General features: G+C 43.1%; 1 protein-coding gene across 1 annotated transcript in view; it reads left to right on the top strand.

The window, feature by feature from the left end:
* The first annotated feature begins 4,836 nt into the window (after positions 1 to 4,836).
* The window catches only part of LOC134461990 (serine/threonine-protein kinase 3/4-like), a 50,750-nt gene continuing 31,010 nt past the window's right edge, over positions 4,837 to 24,576 (top strand). The window contains exons 1-7 of the mRNA XM_063214819.1: positions 4,837 to 5,224; positions 11,274 to 11,354; positions 12,968 to 13,096; positions 13,968 to 14,082; positions 14,916 to 15,080; positions 15,333 to 15,500; positions 18,208 to 18,345. Of these exons, the coding sequence (XP_063070889.1) occupies positions 5,181 to 5,224; positions 11,274 to 11,354; positions 12,968 to 13,096; positions 13,968 to 14,082; positions 14,916 to 15,080; positions 15,333 to 15,500; positions 18,208 to 18,345 (840 nt within the window). The 5' untranslated portion in view covers positions 4,837 to 5,180. The remainder of the gene's footprint in view (positions 5,225 to 11,273; positions 11,355 to 12,967; positions 13,097 to 13,967; positions 14,083 to 14,915; positions 15,081 to 15,332; positions 15,501 to 18,207; positions 18,346 to 24,576) is intronic.

Here is a 24,576-nt window from a genome sequence, read left to right as displayed (position 1 = left end):
AGCGTCGGACAGCCCTCTTGAGATGAACACCACTGGTTTCCACTTGCCATCTGTCTGCCGCTGTGTCAGGACGGCACCCACCCCGAACGATGACGCATCTGCCGAGACGCTCGTCTCAGCTGCTGGTGAGTATGGCGCCAGCACACATGGTGAACTCAGTTCATTTTTCAGTCTCTGAAAAGCCTCTTTTTGTGCTGTGCCCCAGCAGCACTCACCTTTCTCACTGAGAAGATCTTTCGTGTAGCCTGGTAAACCACCGCCACCCGCTGGACGCCAAAGTTTTTCAGCTAGCGAGTAGGTCTGGCCTCGGATCTGAGAACGTTTTAACGCTGTGCCCTGAGTCAGGCAAAACCAATAACAATGCAGCGATATGTTTTGAATCAAAGCGGGCGAGGTAATTTGCCATGTCCATCACTCTCCTCACTCCTCCTACGTCGGTCGGCTCAGGCATGTCCATTATGGGAATCTCTAATTCGACGCCCTTTCGGTACGGCTTGTGTCATACCACCCTAACCCTAACCTTAACCCTAAACCTAACCCTAAACCTAACCCTAACCCTAATCCTTACCCTAACCCTAACCCTAACCCTAACCCTTACCTTAACCCTAAACCTAACCCTAAACCTAACCCTAACCTTAACCCTAAACCTAACCCTAACCCTAAATTGCTTGTTTGAGCTTCGCTGTAGGGGTTTGGCGCGGCCAGGCTACGTAAGTACTGAAACGGCGTCAAACTAGTGAGTCCCTGTCCATTATATAAATCGTAAATGGACTGCATTTATATAGCGCCTTTCCACTCCTTCGAGCACTCAAAGCGCTTTACATTGTATGCCTCACATTCACCCATTCACACTCACATTCACACACCGGTGGCCATGGCTGCCACGCAGGGTACCACCCTGCCACCAGGAGCAACTTGGGATTAAGTATCTTGCTCAAGGACACAACGATAGAGTCAGGTCGAGCGGGGCTCGAACCTGCAACCTTTGGGTTGCCGATCGGCTCCTTTACCACCGCCCTTTATTTTACCAGGATCTGGCGCCACCCCATTTGCTGAGACGTGGTGGCCGACGAACATGATGCTGTCCCTGGAGAATTTGCATTTCTCGTTCAGCGTCAGGCCCTCAGCCTCCAGTCTTTTTAGCACACGATGGAGTCGTGCGTCGTGTTCCTGGTTGTCTTTGGCATGCCATGCTTTGTCATCCGCGTGACACACCACGCCGTCACAGTCCTCCAGCATTTGTGACATGCGTCGCTGGAAGTGCTCCAGGGCTGAGGAGATGCCGAATGGCAGGCGGTTGAATGCATACCTGCCAAACGGTGTGATGAATGTTGTCAACAGTGAGCTGTCTTCTGACAAAGGGATTTGCCAAAAGCCACTTGTTGCGTCCAGCTTTGTGAACATCTTTGCCCCTGCCAAACTAGCTAGAGTGTGGTCTACTGCTGGCAGGATATGTCTCTCTCGCCGTACCCACTTGTTCAGGTGCGTCAGGTCTGTGCACAGCCGAATCTTGCTTGAAGCCTTGGGCACTATGATGGTGTAGCTTGGGTCACCTTTGAAATTACTCCCATGTCCTCCATGCGCTTGAGTTCTGCCCGCACTTTGTCTCGCATGGGCAGTTGCACGCACCGTGGAGATGACAGAGCAAAGGGGACTGCCTCTGTCTCCAACTCAATTTTGTATGGCTCCTTTAATTTGCCTAGGCCACGGAAAACTTTGGGGTACTGAGCCTTTATGTCAATCTGCTCTGCTTTTACAGTGTGGAGGCGTTGAATTAAAGTAAGTGCCTCAATTGCCGGCAGGCCTAACAGAGGCTTCCACAGTTTGTCAATTACATAAATGTCCTGTTCAGTCTCTGTTTTCAATGCTCAACAGTCCCTTAAAACAGCCTCTCACCTCCAGCTTGTGGTTTCCTGGCCCATACAGCACCTTTCTCGCTGGCTGCAGGGATCCGTGGCTATTGGGGGAGAAAGCGCTGCCTGGAATTGCTGTCACCGCTGCGCCCGTGTCCAATTTAAACACAGTCTTTTTTTCATTCAGCTGCAGCAGTTCGTTCCACTCACTGTTTCCCCCTGACGCCATTTCTGACAGGTAGAAGTAGTCCTCACCCTCCACGCCGTCAGTGCGTTCCTCTGTGATGTTGTGCAGTCCGCCGTTAGATTTGCATATCTTGGCGAAGTGGCCCTTTTTGTGACTCCGTCTGCACTAAGCATCACGAGCAGGGCAATCCTTCCACAGCTGCTTGGCATTTCCGTATCTCCCGCACGCCGATCCCTGGTCTGTCACGGGGTGATCTTTCGCCGATCCATTTTAAATCTGGTGGTACCGTTGAAATCCTTGGGCCAAGACGAATCCAACGCATCCTATGACATTATCGTCAGCCAATCAAAAGCAGCCTAAACGTCGCCAAACAGGAAGTGAAGTCATATCTTGGGAACCCATTGTCACAATCTTCTGCAAATTGTCACTTTGCCTTTTGTGTATGGCTTCGAGGTTTCCCACCACGTGCTCCGTCCCACGCTTACCAGACTGCTGCTTTTTCACAGCATCGCTTTGCCTAACATTTGTTATGGCCGATTCCAGTGTTAGTTTTTGCATCTAGTTGCAAATTTTCTGAGAGCTTGCCATCTCGAATGCCAACTACAATGTGGTCTCTAATCAACTGATCTCTTAATGTCCCAAATTCACAATGTTCGGCCAATGCATGCACCACACTTAAGAACCACGCTCTCGCCGGGTTCTTGGACTCGGCGATTGAAACGTGCCCTCTCAAAGATCACGTTCCTTTTGCTAACACAGTATTTAGCGAAGGCGTCTGTGACGGCTTTGTATGAACCTTTCTCTTCTTCTGTTAGCGTAAGCATGTTCATGACACCCTCAGCATCATCGCCCGCTGCATAGGCCTACATGAAAGCATTCACCTGAAATTCTTCAGTTTGCGTGTTCAGTCCCGAAGCCACCCTGTATCGCTCAAAGCGTTTCATCCACTTCGGCCATTCGTTTACGTTGGAGAAGTCGAACTTGCCGGGAGCGTAGGCCTACCTATGTTTCCCAGGTCCTATGTTCCCCGGGTCTTATGTTCCCCTGTCTTTGTATGGGAGCGGGGGACCCTTTTTCTAAAAAACATGATAAGTTGCCTAATTATTTGATGACGTTAAAAGTTGCGTACCTCCTCTTAAAAAATCCCCACTAGGGCCTACACCACTGCCTGGAATGGTCCTCTGTGCAACTCCTCATTCAGTTAATTGTAAATGTAGACATTTTGACTTGTTCCTGCCAATGTTATAGATGTCTTTGGTCAAGGCACTGCCAAAACGTGCCATTCTTCATACCCCTACTGTAGCTCTAGTCTAATTTGAATGCAGTGCAACATTCAATGCTCAGGCAGGGAGACTAAATGCACTCAATGGAAGCTGTTTGTGCTAAATAGGCCTACACAGCTGACATTTTCCAAAATGCTTTTAACCCTCTGAGGTCTAAGGCCTTTCAGAGGCTTTTAGGCTGCTTGCACCACCCTGACATTTTCAAGTATTTTCAGCTAACAGTAAGCATCTATGCAAAAGTGGAATATATGGTTGTATTGTGAAAAGCCTGACAAGAAATAATCTGAAAAAATGGATGTCATACAAACATGTTTTATTTAAATTGAGTATAAACACAACTGTACAAAAAAACAGGGTTCAGACGTCTTCAAAAAGTTCAAGAAAACACACAATAAATATATCTAGCCAAGACTTGAAGTTTGAATCTTGTAAACAAATGTGTTGGCAGCATAAAAGTGAAAAGGGCATTTAGAAATGTTTTGTTGTTTTCATACAAAATGCAAAAAAGAATGACTATGTCACTGTCACTGCCTGTCTCATTTGAATACTAATGAGATAGGTGTGAAAAACCTCTAATGGCCCACACCCCCCTGTCAATCCCCATGTGCTCTGATAGCCCCAACCCCCCTGTCACTCTACGTCTGCTGTGTTTACCCTACCTGAAAGGGGCGTGTTGTCACCTCTGAATAGCCACTCAAGCACTGGTACTTTACATGTGAATAGCTATAGGTGTGGCTGCTACAGGCAGAGAGTACAGAATATGCGAAGATTTCTTTTCACTTTCTTTAAATTGGGCCAGCCATATAATTTATTTAATATATATTTGAAATCTGGAAGGTCTGAGGTTTCTAATGGTGTAACGTATGTGTTTCAATGACAAAAACTCACAGAGTTACAGATTTGTTTTTAGAGACATGTCAAATTGCCCTCTCAAGGGCACTTAGACCTCAATGGGTTAATATCACAATTGGTTTATGGCAGAGCCATCTAATATCAGAGTTACGCCACTCCCATAGACCTCTATGGACCAATCTTTCCACAGCAATGGCGGCTCTCATGGAGCCTCACGGAGCGTTAACATGGAAATCCCCATTGACTTTAGTTCTATTAGAAGTTACTTAGTTCCAGGAGGTGGCCGTAGAACACAGAAAATGTGGTAAAGGTAATGTAATTTGTTTGTACTTAATCTTTGTTTGGTATGTGATGGTTCTGTGTTAGTTTCCAACGAACAGAAGTTTACTGTTAAGAAACATTTTAATATACGCGAATCACATCACCAACCGACTTCCTGGTCCCTGGTTTGCGCAACTCTGTTATTAGATGGCTCTGGTTTATGGGGCATTGACCAGTCGTGTCGTGTGTGAGTGACATTCACCAGACGGCCATTCACCAGAGCCGTCAGAGCCATATGCTCTGAGAGCCGTCAGAGCCCAGACCCGTACATAGGGCGCCCTCTGGTGTCTAAGGGGGCGTATTAGTGGATTTTCCTCCTTTTTTCTTTTTTTGTCAAGTACTTCCGTGCCTTGTTTCTCGACTTGCTTCCTGGTTGTCAGTAGCTAACGTCTTGATACTCTCCTCCACGAACTGAAGTTATCCTGCAGTTAAGTTATCAGACACGTTATTGTAGCTGATTGACTATGGCAACACCGAGGCCGGATAAGGGGAAAACATAAAATATTGGTAAATTGTAGAAATCATTACAAGTTGGCTAACTGCACTTAGCTACTCGAGTTTATACATATCAGGTTAGCTTGCTAGCCGATTTGGTCCCTTGTTGCTCACTAACTACCAAGCTAGCTACCAGGTTGCCCGGGGGAAGGAAATCGTGGAAATACGTCTCAAATGTCAAAATAGACCATGGAGAACAAGGAGAAGGTACAGATGAGGAACAACCCACGCAGGTAAGACATAGCCCCTCACAGTACATTTCCAACTGTGATGACCATTGAGTCAGGTAGCACTTTGGTCTCTCCAACCCCTCTGACAATTTTACCCAGTAGGCTACTTGACGTCTTCAGTCAAGTCATAGTTCTACACTTGAACTATCCAAACTGCCCATCATAAACAGTGGCATCTGGCATCATATCGTCAGGATGGGTTAACATAATGGGTGAATGTGTGGTGGTTACAACAAGCTGTGTTAGAAGTAGGCTATGTTATGTATGTATGAGGCTTGGTGAAGTCATTTACGTTTCATTCATACGTATGTTGCTGATTGCTACATGTGACAATGTTGCATACAGCACCAGTGTAACAAGCAAACACAACAAATACTTTGTTGCTTTATTTGCGACTGTAGCTACCAGTGGCAAAGTGCAAGCTTCAAACTACCCCGTTGGTCTGGTAAAGTTACATCTGCCTGTGAGTTGAGTAGATTCCAAAATGGTCTTGCATCCTTAAATTGTATCTGGGGTTTTCAACGGGCCTCTTCATAAAGATCTTTTTCATCTATTACATGAACTGGTGCAGTCCAGTGCTAAGGTGAGGGCATGACTTAATGGATGGAAATATTCATCCAGAAAGCTGTAACCACTGCACGTTATTAATATTATTACACTTAGCTGACACTTTTATCCAAAGTGACTCACAATTATTTACAGGGTATTGGTTACTATCCCTGGAGCAGAATGGGGTAAGGTGCCTTTCTCAGCTGCACCTCAGTCATGAAGTGCGGTAGGGAGTGGAAGGGTGGGATTCGAACCTGCAACCGTCCACATTAGCTGCTTGCATGTAGTTGCCATAACTGTTGAGCAGACGGACACGCACTGTCGACGGACATGCCATGTTTGGTGTCAGGGGGGGCAAGGGCTATTCAGACATATTGCTACTCAGACACACCGCTATTAAGACATACCGCTATTCAGACACCAGATATGCTGTAGGGTTAGTGTATGCATTCTCCCTAAACTGAACAAACCTGACCAACATAGCACAAACCACAGAAATGGCAGATTTCGGTGGGAGACGTGCCGATATTCAGACAAAAGACATCAATGTCTGAATTAGGGATGGAGAAAACTGAAAAAAACTCTTAACCGGCTACTGAGACTCATTAACCGGTGGTTAACCGGTAATCTTAAATGATACAACATTTGTGTGCCTGATATGCACAGTAGGCTACTGATTTTTTAAAAATGTTATTTTTCACATAAGCCTTTTTTTGCTGCGCAGACAGGACCTGCCATGTCCAGCCACTGTAGCCAGATGGAAAATGCTGAATTATCGTACTAAAACCTCAAAATTATCGTTTTTTGGGGCTTTTTAGGAGGAGAATATTATTATAATTATTATTATTACAACATGTTAACCGGTGGCAGAAATGGGGGGCATAATAGAACCAGGAAACAATAACAATGGGCCAATGGAACCTCTCTCTCTACTCTCTCTGTTTTTACCATTGTAAGCTATGGTGACCCAATCGCGCGAGCGGCCGCACAAGAGGGAGTCACATGATGCTCATTAATTATCGTTTTATTCCTCAATTTGTCTTCAGTCAATTATAGAATAAGTGTTTAATGTACCACTTACATTGTGTTGCTTCTATGCATTAATTAGTTTAATTGCTTTGTTATTTATTCAACATGGGCTATATAAGGTATTAAAATTAAACCCCTTAAACTCAAGAGGGCTTCGCGACCCACTTTGGATCTTTGGCGACCCATAGGTTGGGTCCCGACCCATAGGTTGGGGACCACTGCTCTAGTGGTCCTTATCTGGAGCGCCCAGCAGAGAGGGAAGGCATACATCAACTGTAGTCATTTCCCATGAACAGCTTCAGCAGGCCTGAATTAGTCATGTTCCCTCAGTCAGACAGGCCATCGCAGAAGATATGTAATATGTTTTATAATGCATAAGGGTCAAAGACGAGACGTGCATTTTTTTTGTTCCGCACTCATTTAACTATCAAAAAAGTAAATTAATGAATTTTGAATGCTATGCTGATAAACAGCATAGTCTGGTGTCTCATTTCAGTAACATTTAAAGAAAAATAAATGTTAATGTATGTGTTAAATAATCTCATAAAGTGCAAAAACGTCATTCAGTGTAATGGTCCGAACTTAAAAATCATCAATACATCCTTGAATAATTATGCAAAATGACGAACAAAATTCTTTTTTCACTCTCTGGGCATAATTCTAGAAGTGTTCTTGTTATTGTATCAAAAGCACGTTTCATTACCATTTTGTTTTGATATTCAAATCATCTGGGGACTTTTGTCCGGATTTTCAATTCCTTGGATATCATTCAGTGTAATAAGATCAACATGGTGCTTTTAAATCATAATAAAAAGTAATAGTCACACACAATATGTGACATCATCAAAAGGAACCCTAGGGACCCCTTAAGTGATGATGCAAAGGGAGAATCTTGTTCTTCAATAGTCAAAAAATCAGTTTTTTTATCTTGTGGTAACAGCGTCCACAAAAACAGATGTCATTCAGTGAAATGTCAAAAAACACTTTTATACTCAGATATTCATCCAAACAAGCATATTTTCTAAATAGACATAGTAAACATTGTGGGTCAAAGTCATTGTCTCATGTAGGTGACTAACTGTGTGCTCGTAAAAAGGTGAAAAAGTATTTGGTCGTCCTTCAGTGTAAGAGATGTCATTCAGTGAGATGCAGTGTAAGGGCCATTTCATTCAGTGTAATCAGTTCATGGTTGTATATTAAGAATCAAAACGGCAATATAAGTTGCAATATTACTCTAAGATACAATAATATGATGATACTACTTGAAATTATGACTTTTATTGTTATTTCCATTATAAACTTGTTATTGCCATGTAGCATCCATATTACTGGGTAGATTCTGGGATTTTGGAAGTTGTACATGAATTATCAGAACACCCTAAGTCACAATCCCCGAAATATGCAGGTTAACAGACAAAATTTTCTTTTTTTATTGTTTTAGGCCTAAGTAGTAGCCTACCTCTAAGCTTGTGATCTTGGAAGTTCTTCAAAACACATTTTAATGCCCCAATATTAAGTAAAATAGCAATTATTTGACAACATCTATTTCTGTTGTCACTCATTCAGGACGTTGAGTACTGTAGTATGATGGTAACAATATGATAGCAATGAAAAGTAGCTGTTTATATAGGCTTTTTTGCCAAGGCATCATTCAGTGTAATAGTTGTGGTCATTCAGTGAAATGCACATTTTTATGTTAAAATAAAGTGAAATTCTTACGAAACTTATTTGTTTAGCACAACAAATGCGGGGGCATACAACAAATGAATAATTGTGCATTTTAAACTGATTTTCTCTTCAGTGGAAAAACTTCTTAAAGCCAAATGGGTGAAATGCACTCGGTGAAAGACTACAAACACTGCAAAAACTATTTGCAAATGCCTTTTACTAGAAATTTTAGGTTTGATGAAGACCTTAAATATAGGCCTTTACTATGGTATGTAGCTTATTTCAGTTTTTTTACGTCATCTATATGTTTTTTGCATTATCAACTGTTTAACACCGTATTACACTGAATGACATTTTATGGGTGAAAATGGGGTAAAATGCATGTTCCTTACTATTTTCTGAACAGAAAATAATAAACTTAATCACTCTACACTCCAATGTACCCAAAAAAGTTGAAGAACGGTGTCAGGGAACAGTTTTATTTTTTGGAGTCCTGAAAACCCTGTTTCGTCTTTGACCCATAAGCCTATGCCCCCTTTTAAATATTCATTCATTGAGAAGTCCAAGTCAGGGTTCTTGCTTGATTGCATGCATGTCTTGTCGATGGAGTGCTCACTCTCCAACGCCATTTTTACGTTCGTACAGAGCTTTTGTACATCAAGCTTACTCTGATTGAAACTGGAAGTATACTACTAGCTGTAAGCCTATATTTTTACGTTTTTTTTTTTACAGATAGCATAGGCTTGGCCAGGCCTACTATGCTTCCTCCTAGCCTACAACTCCTGAGTGTGCAGCAGCACTTTATTTTTGTGAGTGTATTCAGTTCCCCAATCAGGGGTGATGTACAGCTAGTATGGTCCCTCTGAGGTGATGGACAGACCTGGGGCCTATACGTACTACAAAGCTGGTTCAGGATAAATTAAGTTTTAAGCTAAGATGTAAATCATGTAATAGAAGAGCCTGGAGTCCTCATTTCTGAAGAAAAGCTCTTGTATTAGATGACTTACCTCTTTACTTAACTTTAACTTATCCTGAACCGGCTTTGTAGTATACTGCACTACAAAACAAGAACGTAGTAACTCAGATTTTGGCAAACTGAGGAAAAAGGCTTCAAAGTTACCTATATGGCGCGACAACTGTGTTGTCGGTAAAGTGGTGGTGAGTGACCCTTCCTTTAATCCTTTTTTAGGATAGAAATTAAATGCACACATAAAACCCCGAAAAAACAACATTTAAGTGTCTTTTTGTCACAAAAAAAGAGTTACTGCGTTCTTGGCTGGCATTACTGCCACAAAATGGAGTTACTGCAGGAGTTACTGCGTTCTTGGCTAGAATTACTGTCTACTCCCAAACCATTCCCATTAGAAAGTGCAGCAGTAACTCACTGACTTACTGCGTTTTTGTTTTACACGACGTAACCTTTAATCCAACACAGCAGTAACTTTTTTTGGTCATTTTTGCACTTTCAAAATGATTTTTCTCTAAAACGGGACCATTTTTTGACACAAGACAAATGAGGTAGTTTAAAGCCAATTTCCGATATAAAATTTTTTCGACCATTTTGAGTTACTGCGTTCTTGTTTTGCACGGCAGTATAGGCCCCTAACCAACCCACATGTCAACAGTGCAGATCTTCCTCTTTAATCAGGAGTAGATGCCAACTGTGTTGAAGGAGCTGCAATCTTTGATGGGCGTCTCTTCTAGTTTCTTCTAGCGTCTAGTCTTCTGTGTTTGTTCGGATACTGAATTACAGTATACAGTACAGAATTACACTTACCGTGGTGAGTTTTCAAATAACACCACAGGCATCTTTTTTTGACTAACACTGACTGATATATTCAAGGCTGAATGTATAGTGTCCTACCCTCACATGTGAACCTTTCCTAGTCTGTTTCTCCCTTAATATTAGTGTCAGATTCAAACCAATGCAGTTCTGGGGTGCTACCTTGCTACTAAAAAGGCACACCAAGTATGATTGAAATCCGGATCGGTCGGGTCCCAAAGCGTCTGATTTCACGTGAAATGACCCTTAACCCAAGTTGTTCCCAAGTCACTGACCGTGCCCTTATTCAGATGGAGAAGTCATTGCCAAAAAGAGAAGCCATTGTGCGTTGTTAGGAGTGCTGATAAGAGAAGAGAAAAGGTCTCCCTGGCTGTGTGCAAGAGATGTCCTTGTGTGGTTTTACCACCTCGCTAGTTGGCTTCCCTCGCTGGCTTCACGGGTGTCAGGTTCTCTCTAAAGGCAGGTACCAGATAACGTACCAGAATAAGGAGAAAACAAAAGACGGCGCTGCATAATGCATGCTGGCCTTAAAGAGTTAATCGCAAGTAACAATCCCTTTGTCAATCCATTCATGTATGGTAGGGCAGGGGTGGGGAACCTTTTTCATTCGAGGGGCCACTTCAAATTCATCCGAGGGCGAGGGTCATACAATGAACACAAACTAGGATTTCGCCCTTGGTACTTTAGGCCATTATTGAAGGCAGCCGCCTTTAAAACAGTCCCCATCTTCTTTAGGTCCCCTGAATACAATTACGTTGAATTGCATATGTAATTTCTAAGATTTCTTTACAAAATATGTCATATTTCATGTGAAGCTGCATAACATTAAAATTACATCGGGGGCCGGATAACACGGCCTGAAGGGCCGCAAACGGCCCTCAAGACATGGGTTCCCCACCCCTGATTGTACTGTATGAAGATGAGAATTTGCCGTTTTTGAGGTGCCGTGTGTGGCAATTTATTAGAAATGCTGGTATTAGAAATGTTAATTTTGCTTTATGCTGCTGTCTTTCTTTTCTAAAGGCAACTCAAAAAGTTGAGTGAAGACAGTTTGACAAAGCAACCTGAAGAAGTCTTTGATGTGTTGGAGAAACTGGGTGAAGGGTAAGTCATGTCCTGGCAGAGCTTTGACCTATTTATTATTGTTGTGCTGGACACTTGAATTGATGGATTGAAATGACACCGTGATGTTTGCTGTATTGTGGTCCTATGTGTTTGTGTACGTTGTGATGTGAAGTTAGTTTAAGGGATCTGCACTCATTAAGCCCACTAATATTTACATGGTTTTTATGTGACATTATTTGTCATGATAAGACTTGCCTATCATTTCAGGCTTCATCAATGAGGAAATGCACAGTACATTTCAAAATACATGATTAAATATTTTTTCAAAATTAGAAATAATACATTTCCAAAATTCTGGCATGGGCTCTTGACATATATCATTGGTACAATTTAAGCCCACGTGTCTTCCAAGTAAGCCTTTACTATTAGATTAGCAGCTGACAGCCAGGCAGTGCCCCATTTGTCCACCAGCCGCACCGCGCATGCCTCACTTCCCCTTACTCAACTTCCTATAGGTGTGTCTTTCTCTTCTGTATTACTAACCTCCTCCACAGGCACACACACAAAAACACACACTGTCACTGTCTTCTCTTGCACTTATAACTCTGGATTCATGGTTCTTACAGGTCTAAGTACCAGTACTTTTGTTAACACTGTTGTGAGGCAGGTTGTTGGTATGAATTTGGAAGTTGTTTTCAATGTGAACTCATTTAGGGTACAAAAAGCACCAGATCAGTTCAGATCAAAGAGTCACAATTTGGGACAGAGATCAAGAGGGAGGATCATGAACTTTATGTGAAAGGGAAGTTCACCAGACTATTGCCTCGTCCCATTTGAATCTAACTTCCTTCAACCTTTTATCTCTTTTTTTTTTAAACTGCTGACTGCTGTCCGAGAGTCTTTTTTTGTACATTACCGTAGTTATTGTTCCATAAGGCCTACCCACGGTAAGAATTAAGGTCAAAGGTCATGACATGGCCATCATCAGAATCTCAAGCCGCCACTGACAATTATAAAGTTTCTGCTTATTTTTTTCCAACGCTAATGAGGCACTCAATATTCAACACACAAAAAATCATTGACTTGTCATTTTCATTATCTCAGGTACAGGTACCGACTATGTATGTTGGCAGGCAGAGAAAGGTGCTGCAGTTTTATGCCTTAGAGACAAACAAAAAAAATGTTGATGGAGCATTGGCGGTATGCCCCGGCCTGCAACGTAGGTGCGAGGGCCCGTCATCGCCGCTTGCGGCTTTAATATTTTTCTTCTTTCTTCTCTTTCTTTCTTGTCAAGCACATTGAATGACAGCTATGTATGATCATGTGCTATACTAATCCTGTTGCTATTACTATGTGCACTTGTATTGTCATTGGTTTCCTTTGGCATTGAAAGAGGTTCAAAAGAAGCTAAGCAAGTATGTGGCGCCTTACCTTGGAGACTCTAATCTACCCTAACCTGAGCTGCAATTTGAATTCCTCTCCTATCTTTGTGTGGGTGTGTGTGTGTGTGTGTGTGTGTGTGTGTGTGTGTGTGTGTGTGTGTGTGTGTGTGTGTGTGTGTGTGTGTGTGTGTGTGTGTGTGTGTGTGTGTGTGCGTGCGTGCGTGCGTGCGTGCGTGCGTGCGTGCGTGCGTGCATGTTTTCTCCCGCCAGGTCGTATGGCAGCGTGTTCAAGGCGCACTACAAGGAGACGGGGGAGATCGTGGCCATCAAGCAGGTCCCAGTGGAGTCAGACCTGCAAGAGATCATCAAGGAGATCTCCATCATGCAGCAGTGCAACAGGTGAACACACAACTCAAACCACTTCATCCTATATAGTAGGGCTGTAACGATACACTCAACTCACGATTTGGTTCGTATCTACATTTTTGACCGATGGTTTGATACACCCCACGATTTTTAAAAGTTATTGATTTGAATCACCATCAACTCATATCAAGTGGTTGTTCTCTGGACTGAAGGGTAACATAACTTTGAAAGTGTGTATCACGATACTGCATTCTTGCATCACGATACAGTATCGTGGCTCTGTGTATGACGATTTCTCGATTCTATACAATATTGTTACAGCCCTACTATATAGATCTCCATCATGCTGCAGTGCAACAGGTAAACACACAACTCAAACCACTTAATCCTATAGAGATCTCGATCATGCAAAAGGTGAACACTCAACTCAAAACACTTAATCTTATATACCGGAACAAGTCAGGAGGAGGTTGTGTGGGACCAGAGTTCTGTTTGTATGAGGGGCGATAGGGCTGTGTATGTTTGAGAGAGCGGGCGAGCGAGAGAGGCAGAGCGAGAGCCAGCCATCCAGCCACCTCAGGTACCTCTTCTCGAGCACCTTGCTCTTTCAAAATGCAATAATTCAATTTAATGTTATGGAACTGGATCTCTCTTGGATTGGCATTGGAGATGCTATATCTCAACGAGACTAAGGTTGATGACTAAAGATTCATAACTATATAAAGACCAGCTGTCATTGAGCTTCAGACAAATTGGTATTTGTAGGAATGTGTTACCAGTAATGCAATTGTACAAACCACGAATAAGCAACCCACTCTTGCAGTATTCTGAAACCTCAGGTTAGCGTTGAATTGGTGTTTAAAAGCGCTAAAATGCAACATGTTGGTGTGATTGTGTTTTGCAGCCCTCACGTGGTACGGTACTATGGGAGCTATTTCAAAAACAGCGATCTGTGGATCGTGATGGAGTACTGCGGGGCGGGCTCTGTCATTGACATCATCCGATTACGCAACAAAACGGTGAGAAAGAACCCATCTGCCTCCACTTTCATTCTAGAACCTTTCCACCTCCACTTTCATTCTAGAACCCTTTCACCTCCACTTTCATTCTACTCACAAGACAGCAGGGAGGGAGGTATCCCAAGAAGGTGGTTTATGAGCAAACCAGGGGTGCATTTCTCGAAAGCGTAGTTGCTAACTACTTCAGCCCCTTTTCTTGCTTTCAATGCCATATCCCATTGACAACTACCCAAGTTGCTAACTGGCTAATAACTACACTTTCGAGAAAAGCATCCCTGGTTCAGTTACCCTGGAGGTAGAGGGAAATGTATTGATGGCTTCCAAATCTTCATCAGACATTGAATTATAGTTACACACTTACATCTGTTATTAACTGATTTCCTTTTACTTAATGTTGATGATTCAATGTATCATTTTTCTCTGTGTGAAAAAAGAGTGTTGATGTCAGGTTTCACTGCTGCTAAGAAGACTATACTGCAACAATGGATACACCCAGACACAAATCTTAGAACATTTTGGAAAGTCTCTTTTCACTATATAGTCTGTTTGGAAGGTACAACTGCAAAGATTAATAAGGCAAAGGAAACCACTGTTAACGCTTGGATGGGCATAGCTGCTGCCCTTAAAGACCTTCTGTGAAGACTGTCTCTTTGAGTTTGCTGCCAGCATGAGTTCAGAGTGTTATGTATTTTTATTTTATTTTATTTTGTACTCTTATCCATAAGGTACCTCTTTGATACCTCTTTGTGTAATTTTTGAAAAAATATAATAAGAACACAATCACAAAAAAAATTGGCATTTCCAATGCCAACCGCTCTTGTGCTCTTCCTCAGTTGACGGAAGACGAGATCGCTGCTATCCTGCAGTCGACGCTGAAGGGCCTGGAGTACCTCCACTTCATGAGGAAGATCCACAGGGACATCAAGGCTGGCAACATCCTGCTCAACGCCGAGGGACAGGCCAAACTCGCCGACTTTGGTGTGGCTGGCCAGCTCACGGTAATACATTTGTTTGGTTTGGTTTATTTAGTTAGGATAGGATAGGATAGGATGAGCCTTTATTGAAATTTGGTATGGGCACAGAGAGTCTAAGCGTTTACACAAAGAACACATATCATCACATTAGACAAACATAAAAACACACTTAACATGCAGGACTGGACCACAAAACATGTAAACATGTAGCCTACATCCAAACATGCACATATACACACAATTAAATCATACCATAACTCTTTCTGTGTGCCACAGGACACCATGGCGAAGCGCAACACGGTGATCGGCACCCCGTTCTGGATGGCACCCGAGGTCATCCAGGAGATCGGCTACAACTGCGTGGCCGACATCTGGTCGCTGGGCATCACGGCCATCGAGATGGCGGAGGGCAAGCCTCCCTACGCAGACATCCACCCCATGAGGGTGAGCACTTTGTTACATTACCGTTACTTACATCAGTGGTTCTTAACCTTTTTTCTTGAAGCACCCCCTAAACCTGTGCCCAAGACAAGCCGCGCACCCCCAAACCAAACGTCCACATGTGTATACACACTAAAAAAATGATTTAAGTGAATAATTACAATGATTCTTGCTTTAGACATTAATCAATACTTTAATGACTTTACATTAGGTCCAAAACATGTTTTAATTTGGCCAAATTATAATGTTTGGAATCAGAATTTTGGTCACAATCTCAACACAAACAAAATTCTGCGCACCCCCTGAAATCACTGGCGCACCCCAGGTTAAGAACCACTGACTTACATTACACTTAGCTGACGCTTTTTATCCAAAGCCGACTTACTGTTATTTGCAGTGTATTGGTTTCAGTCCTTGGGGCAATGTGGGGTTAGGTGCCTTGCTCAATGGCACTTCAGCCATGGATGGAGGTGTAGGGAGAGGTAAGGGTGGGATTCGAACCTCTGATCTGCTTGAATCCACAAAGTACAACCCACTGATCTTGAGTCCACCTCCCTAACCATTAGGCCACGGCTGCCCTGTCTTTGTCTTTGTTAAAGCATGGGTAAGAGAGGGTATGTACTCATAGATCTACAACACTAGACAGTGTTTCCCACAGAAATTTTGGAAACTATGGGGGCAGCCGGGATTTTTTTTCCAGGGTGGGGGGGGGTCTTTTCACGCGGGGCCTTTTTTTGACGGGGGGGGGGGGGGGGGGGGGGGGGGGGGGGGGGGGGGGGGTTGTATTCACGCAGTGTAAATGCAAAATGGCAAAACAATGAGCACAGAATGACATTGGCGCATGGAGAAACTATAGACCTAGGCCTACATTTCAGCCATTTATATTTTGACAAAATAAGGCTACATTAACATTTTACCCATGATATTAGTAGTACATTGTCATTTATATTTCAAGAAAAATGTGAATCATTTCTGTTTACAACACAGTTTCATTCATCCCTCATGCAGGGGTCTATGTAATGAAAAAAATAATAATACAAAATAGGAGCAGAGATAAGAATTTAAGAGTACTGGGAAATTGTTAACGCATAGACAAAAAGGGTCTAAGAGGGTAGGCTATGCCTTTTCCCCACACACACATGAGGGGTGCTGGTCACAGGGCCAGTTTTTCAAAATTCCTCCCATTAAAAGGGCTGAACAACATATTACATATATGTTTATATTCACATTCATTACACATTAATTTCTATATGCAGCCCGATGTCTCCTCTGCCGTTTTAATGAAGGCCTGTCACCTAACTCATTGTAAAACAAAGCCTTGGGAGTGTTAGTAAACTCATCCCAACTGTCCCTTCTCTGAAGGTTTTTTTTATTGCTCCCAAACCCAAGTTAACTACAACAACTTGACTAGGCTTTTGATCCCTGTCTTTCAAGCACTTGTGGTTTTCTCTATAGGATGTATTTACTCCAGGAGGAAAATAGGAAGGAAATTGTAATTCAAATCGTTTTTAACAAAAACGGAAATCGTAAAAAAAAAAAAAAAAAGTTAAAAAAAAAAAAAAAAAAAAAAAATTTTTTTTTTTTTTTTTTACATTTTCGGAAACTATGGCGGCCAAATTTAAACTATGGCGGGCCGCCATAGTTTCCTCAATGTATGGGAAACACTGCTAGATGTCACATTGACTTCCTCTGCTTATTGGAATGAATGGCTTGTGCTGTTTGCATGAACATCCAATTGGCGACAAGGCAGTGCACCAATCATCCTCTAGGTGGCGGTAAAACAGCATCCTGGCTGAAAAACATACAGTAGAGTAGGTCAAAAGACTAAATGTGACGTCTAGTGTTCCTAGATCTATGGCAGTGATTCTCAAACTGTGGGCTGGGGCCCTGAAATAATTTTCTAAAAATCTACATTTTATTTGTGTTTGTTGCTGTTGACTATTTATTTGAGTTGCAGGGGTGGGGAACCTTTTTCATTCGAGGGGTCACTTCAAATTCATCCGAGGGCCGTAAAAGTCCTCCGAGGGCCGTACTATGAACACAAACCAGGATTTCCCCCTGCACTTTAGGCCTATATTGAAGGCAGCCAACCCTTTCAAACAGACCCCACCTTCTCTGGGTCCCCTAAATATAACTTAATTGTATTGCAAATGTGTTTTCTAAGATTCTTTTACAAAATATGTCATATTTCATGTGAAGCTGCATAACATTAAAACTATATCGAGGCCCGGATAAAACGGCCTCAAGGGCCGCAAACGACCATTGAGACATAGATTCCCCACCCCCTGATCTTCATATGGGGTGTACTTGCAGCAGGCAGAGGAAAAAGCCCATGGCCAGGTTAATAAAGTAGTCCATTGGGGGGCGCTGTGGTGCAGCGCGCTAAGCCCCCACATTTGGGCTTGTGCGCCCACAGGGACCCCGGTTCGAGTCTGTCCGGGGTCATTTCCCGATCCCACCCCATCTCTCTGTCCCACTCGCTTCCTGTCACCATCTCAGACTGTCCTATCAAATATAGGCATAAAAGCCCCCAAAATATATATTTGAAAAAATAATAATAATAAAATAGTCCATTGAAGGAGATAACAATGTATACGTTTTGTTTATCAAGTTGTCAGTATCTTTATGTTACATATTTCATATCTGGACTGTGCAGACAAAGACCATTGATGCCATGTGGTTTGTTTTGTTTTGTTGTGTTTTCTTCTAGGCTATTTTCATGATCCCCACCAACCCTCCTCCTACATTCAGAGCCCCTGAGCAGTGGTCCGAACCTTTCAATGACTTTGTAAAGCAGTGTTTAGTGAAGAACCCTGAAAACAGAGCTACGGCCACGCAGCTCCTACAGGTAACAATGCTCTTCTTACCTGAGTGACTGTCTGGGTGTCTGTGTGTTTTTTCTCTATGTTTTTCTTGCGCCGTTTCTGTGAGTTTCTTGCCCAAATGAATGCATCGTTGCTTTTTGCTGTCTGCTGTGCGACACACACACACACACACACACACACACACATGCACACACACACACACACGCACACACACACACACACATGCACACACACACACACACACACGCACACACACATGCACACACACACACACACACACACACACACACACACACACACACACACACACACACACACACACACACACACACACACACACACACACACACACACACACACCGTGTCCTTTATTCAGTATTCATGTGTTTTATGGTTTTCTCTGGTCTGGTTCATATTACCTCTGTTTGCCACAGGCGCCTCCCTGAGGGGCCATCCCATGACTCCACTTTTTATTATCTTTTATGTCGTCATAGGGCTGGGCGATATGACGATATATAAAAGTGTATATCGCGACCTTTCTCCTATATCGTTTATATCGTGATTGTAATTTTATACATTGGAATATCATTTAATTACATTTCATGTTGTCACAATATTACATTACATTATATTGCATTTGGCAGACGCTTTATAACCAAAGCGACTTTCAAAAGAGGACATATTCAAGCCAACATCACAAGCAAATACAATGTGCACAGGAGATATACAGAACAACAAGTGCAGTTGCAGAGGGGTTAGTTTTTTTTTTTTTTTTTAATTAAAGAGTAAATAACGAGTGCACACACACAAACTAACTAAACTAAACATCATGTCAGGAGTCTGCCCTGGGGCAAGGCCAGTTCAAGCATTAGTCTAGTAGATTCTCTCGAAAGAGGAAGGTCTTCAGTTGTTTCTTGAAGGCTGCAAGAGATGTGCTTAGTCTTGCTGCCTCTGGGAGACCGTTCCACCACTTGGGTACCACAACGGAGAACAATCTTGACTGGGAGTACCTAGAGCGACTGGATGGCAGAGCCAGACGGCTTGTGCTGGATGAGCGCAGTTCTCTTCCAGTAACATAGGGCGTTAGTAGGTCCTTCAGATAAGCTGGGGCCGTTTCTGTGATGGTTTTGTAGGCAAGGGTCAATGCCTTGTGCTTGATCCGGGCGGCGATCGGTAACCAGTGCAACTCAATAAATAGAGGAGTAACATGGGTCCTTTTGGGTTGATTGAATATCAACCGTGCCGCCGCATTCTGGATCATCTGCAGAGGTTTTAGCGCACAAGCAGGTAGGCCTGTCATGAGTGAGTTGCAGTAGTCAACGCGGGACAGGACAGTGGCCTGCACCAGTCGTTGTGTAGAATATTGTGTCAGCACAGGTCTGATATTCCGTACGTTGGACATCTAGAATCGACAGGTCCGGGTGACTGAGTCGATGTAGTTGGAGCATGACAGCTCATCATCAATCATGACGCCAAGGTTTTTGGCGACTTTGTTTGGGGTCACGATGGTGGAGCCTATCTTGAGGTTGATGTTGTGACTGAGCGACTCTTTAGCTGGGATCACCAGGAGCTCTGTCTTGGCCAGGTTCAGCTGTAGGTGGTGGTCCTTCATCCATGTTGACAAATCGGTGAGGCAGGCAGAGATGCGTTCCGAAACCGTGGTGTCATCTGGACGGAACGACAGGTACATCTGGGTGTCATCAGCATAGCAGTGGTAGGAGAACCCATGTGTTTGAATGACACGTCCCAGGGAGGAGGTGTATATTGCAAACAGAAGGGGTCCCAGCACTGATCCTTGGGGTACGCCTGTGGAGAGGGTGTGAGTCGTAGACAGTTTCCCTTGCCATGACACACTGAAGGTGCGTCCAGAGAGGTAGGAGTTGAACCATGAGTGGACAACGCCTGTGATTCCCATGGCTGTGAGTATCCTCAGGAGGATCTTGTGGTTGACTGTGTCAAAGGCTGCAGACAGGTCTGGTAGGATGAGGACCGAGGATAGTCCTTCCGTTCTTGCAGTCCTTAGAGCTTCAGTCACTGAGAGTAACGCAGTTTCAGTTGAATGTCCGCTTCTGAAACCAGATTGTTTTGTTTTTACAGTTACATGAACTTATACACAGTATAAGTTCATGTAACTGTAAAAATAAGAATAAAAAGATCCATTTTAAAGAAAGGTTGTTTTGCGACATGACAAAATAAAGAGCAAATAAAGATTAAAGCTGCGAGCAGCCTTGGCGGGCCCTCGCACCTACGGCCCAGGGGTCGTGGCATATCGCCCTGCTGTAATACACCACCTGTGAAAAATGAATGAAGCATAACAATGAGGTCGGTGAAGGTGTCATTGTAGTAACACTGCTGTTGCTTCCTTCACTCGCAAAGTCCACACAATTGATAGGGATGGGACCTATTTAGCACACAACCTGATCAATGTCTTGCTCTCTGGAAGTACATGCTCATTTTGTCTGTTGGTTTACACTCTCTCATGTGATGCGGTGTGCACTTCCACACACAAAGACACCCCCCCTCCCCCTTACACACACACACACACACACACACACTTGCTGACACACACACACAAACACAAACACAAACACAAACACACACACACACACACACACACACACACACACACACACACACACACACACACACACACACACACACACACACACACACACACACACACACACACACACAGAGTCATCTGAACTTAAGCTCCAGATGTTGCTGAAATGTTGATTGCAGGGGGTTCTATTGAGTCTGACATTTTTGGATTTGTAAATGCACCATTGTACAAGCAGAAATTGGGACCAGAAAGTTCTTGTGGGAATTGCCACAATTGTGTGACAATTCCCAAAAGATTCTTACTATGGGTTGCTGAGATATGACTTCACGTCTTGTTTGGGGGTGTTTGGAGGATTTTGATAGGCTGTCACGGCCAGACCGTAAAAGATGTAATAAAACCCTTTTACAAATCTCTTCAGAGTGCTCCTGAAATTATATGTATCAAGTTTTGTGAAAATCAGACCAAATTTGAAGGATTAGGAGCACGTTATCAATTTTCACCAAATCCAAAATGGCGGACATTCTGAAACAGTGGATATGATGTCATAGGGTTCGTTGGATTCGTATTGGCCCAAGGATTTCAACGCTACCACCAGAATTAAAATTTAGTGTGCGGTTCAAAAGTTACAGGCAGAAATGTAGCTAAAACTTTGGCGTACAGGTGGGTGGTGACTTTCAACTTTGAACTGCTGGTGGCGCTAGAGTGTTTGAGCTAGCGACCTGATATTTCTTGTGGGGGGTCATGGGATGGTCAAGGATGTCTGTTACAATTTACAGATGGTTCTGACCATGGGTTCCCAAGATATGACGTCACTTCCTGTTTGGCGACTTAATCCAAAATGGCGGACATTCTATAATGGCGGATATGATATCATAGGGTTCGTCTGATTCGTCTTGGCCCAAGGATTTCAACGGTACCACTGGATTTAAAATTGAGCATGCGGTTCAAAAGTTACAGGCAGAAATGTAGCTAAAACTTTGACCAGCTGGTGGCGCTAGAGAGTTTGAGCTAGCGACCTGATTTTTTTTGTGGTGGGTCATGGTATAGATGGACATGTCTGTGACAATTTTCAGAAGATTGTGACAATGGGTTCCCAAGATATGACCTCACTTCCTGTTTTGCGAGTTTTAGGCGACTTTTAGGCCATTTTTGATTGGCTGTCACGGCTAAACGATAAAATATATCCAATATTCCTTGAGACCCCATGTGTAGCTCAGTCCAGGGATACTATATACCAATTTTCGGGCGCATTGGCCAAACATTGCGGAAAAAATAGCATTTTTATTGATTTTCACAAAATTCAAAATGGCGGGAAAACTATCCTGGCGGAAAATGACGTCATGGGGTGCGTTGGATTCGTCTCGGCCCAAGGATTCCGGGGATGCCAAGTTTCTGAAAATTGGCCCAGCGGTTCAAAAGTTACAAGCAGAAATGTCCCTGAAATTTTGGCCTGCTGGTGGCGCTAGAGGGTTCGGGGTGAGAACCTCTAATTCTGTTTCTGAGTAGCGGCGCACATTTCCGACCACTGTGCCAAAGGGCGTCTCACCAAATGCTTCTCAGACAAAATGGGCGACCCGAACAACGAGCAAAAAGAAAAAAAAAAATAATAATAATAATTTAACGGAGAACAATAGGGCCTCGCACCCTCCGGTGCTCGGGCCCTAATAATAACTGAAAACGTATGTAATTGTGCTATATCGTGATATATATCGTTATCGTGATATAAAGTAATCCATATCGTGATATAGGTTTTTTTCCCATATCGCCCAGCCCTATGTCGTCATGCTTCCTGTAATTGCCCTCCAGTGCTGCATGTCTGCACTCTGGTTCTCAGCTCTTGTGTATTTATGAGGCTTGTCTCCTTACCTCTCATCCTCCCTCCCTCTCGTCTCTCCTTCTCCCCTAGCACTCATTCATTTAGGGAGCGAAGCGTTGTCGTTTTCAGCTCCTTGTATTTTACTGGGCTAATTTTCGCCATCTTTGTCTCTTTACCAGCTTAGTAACACTTTATTTTAGGGATACATCTATTAGCACTAATACATACAATATTAATGCCTTAGTAAGTAACTTGTAAGGCATGTACTAAGCAAAATAAGACAGTTGTTAAGCATGTATTCACAAATGTCTTGTTCATGCCCAATTATGCCCCGTGTACATCAAGCGCTACCAACGCGACCGGGTAGCTGGGGTAGTTGAAGAAGTTTCGCCATGAATTCGTTTTATTCGCTCTGGACGCTGCACTGACATGTTTGATTCAGCTAATCACATAACGGCTCTGTCTTGACAGCCTGGGACATTCCTCGATATGAACGTTCCGATTGGTTTTCGCCGAACAGCGTCATAGCGAATTCGCTTAAGATTAGCTTGAGTTTAATCGTCAAAAGTCGCCCTGGTCGTTCAAGAAGCTTCGCCCCTGGCGAATTCGCTCCGGTAGCGCTGGTCGCGCACCCTCCATAGAGAATGAATGACTTCCGTCGCTTCATTCGCGTTGGTCGCTCCCGATGTACACGGGGCATTAGGGATTTATTACTAATATAACCTTAGTAAGGACCTAGTAGACCTAGATTTCTATTTATGAGTAAGCAGTAAGGGCCAGAATACAATGTGTATAAGCTCCTGGTACACTGTGTGAACAAACCCTGAACAGTGTGAAAACAGATGTGGAATAAGGGTCCCTATTCTAAAGTGATGCATTGCTCAGCCCAGATGGCTTAGGGCCCTCGCACTACTACCTAGGGCCCCCACACTACCTAGGGCCCCCACTCTAACCCCCCGGGAAGCAAAGTGTAAGAGCATTTCTAAATCTGCATTTGTCTCATGAGATATGTAGATCTCACTTATTTTACTCAATATGTAAGTGAGTAATTGGAAGCAATATATAGCAAGGATTGGACGTAAACTTCTCAATGACGGTGGGTAGTGAGATGTCATTTTTTCATACACCAATTAGTTTTCATTGTAAAAACCCTACAATAAATGCAGAATATAACGATGAGTAATAGTTTGGAAGCGAAACTAAGCTATTCCTTTGTGATAAATAAGTTAATGTTTGAGAAACTTAGCTCCAAGAAGTGGGTAGTGTGGGGGCCCTAGATAACGAGGGGGACTTTGGTAGTGCAGAGGCCCTGAGCCATCTGGGCTGACCAATGCATCACTTTAGTATAGGGACCCTTATTCCACATCTGTTTTCACACTGTTCAGGGTTTGTTCACACAGTGTGTTGGGAGCTTATACACATTGTATTATGCCACTTACCACTTACATATAAATAGAAATATAGGTTTACTGGTCCTTACTAAGGTTATATTAGTAATACATCCCTAATTGGGCATGAACAAGACAGTTGTGAATACATGCTTAACAACTGTCTTATTTTGCTTAGTACACTCGCCTCCAAAAGAGTTGTCGCCTACCAATCTGTTTGGAATAACAGCTAATAAACTGACTTTCAATGAATCACTTGGCTTCAGAAGTCACTCATATGAAAGCTACAACCCTCTCGAATGAAAATGAATGTAGAAAAATACATTTCATGCACCAAAGAAAGATTGACCCTTTAATGAACACAGACAGGGCAGATTTTGACAAGACAAAAGTTTTGTCGCCTATCGAACATAATGTGAAAATGAGCAGATAAGTCCCTTCAAAACACTTCAAATACGCAGATCGGGTGTCATACTTAATCACTGAT

The sequence above is a fragment of the Engraulis encrasicolus genome, chromosome 14 (assembly GCF_034702125.1).
Source record: "Engraulis encrasicolus isolate BLACKSEA-1 chromosome 14, IST_EnEncr_1.0, whole genome shotgun sequence".
NCBI lineage: Eukaryota > Metazoa > Chordata > Actinopteri > Clupeiformes > Engraulidae > Engraulis > Engraulis encrasicolus.
The sequence above is the reverse complement of the archived record's forward strand: the minus strand, read 5'-3'. Positions and strand labels throughout refer to the sequence as shown.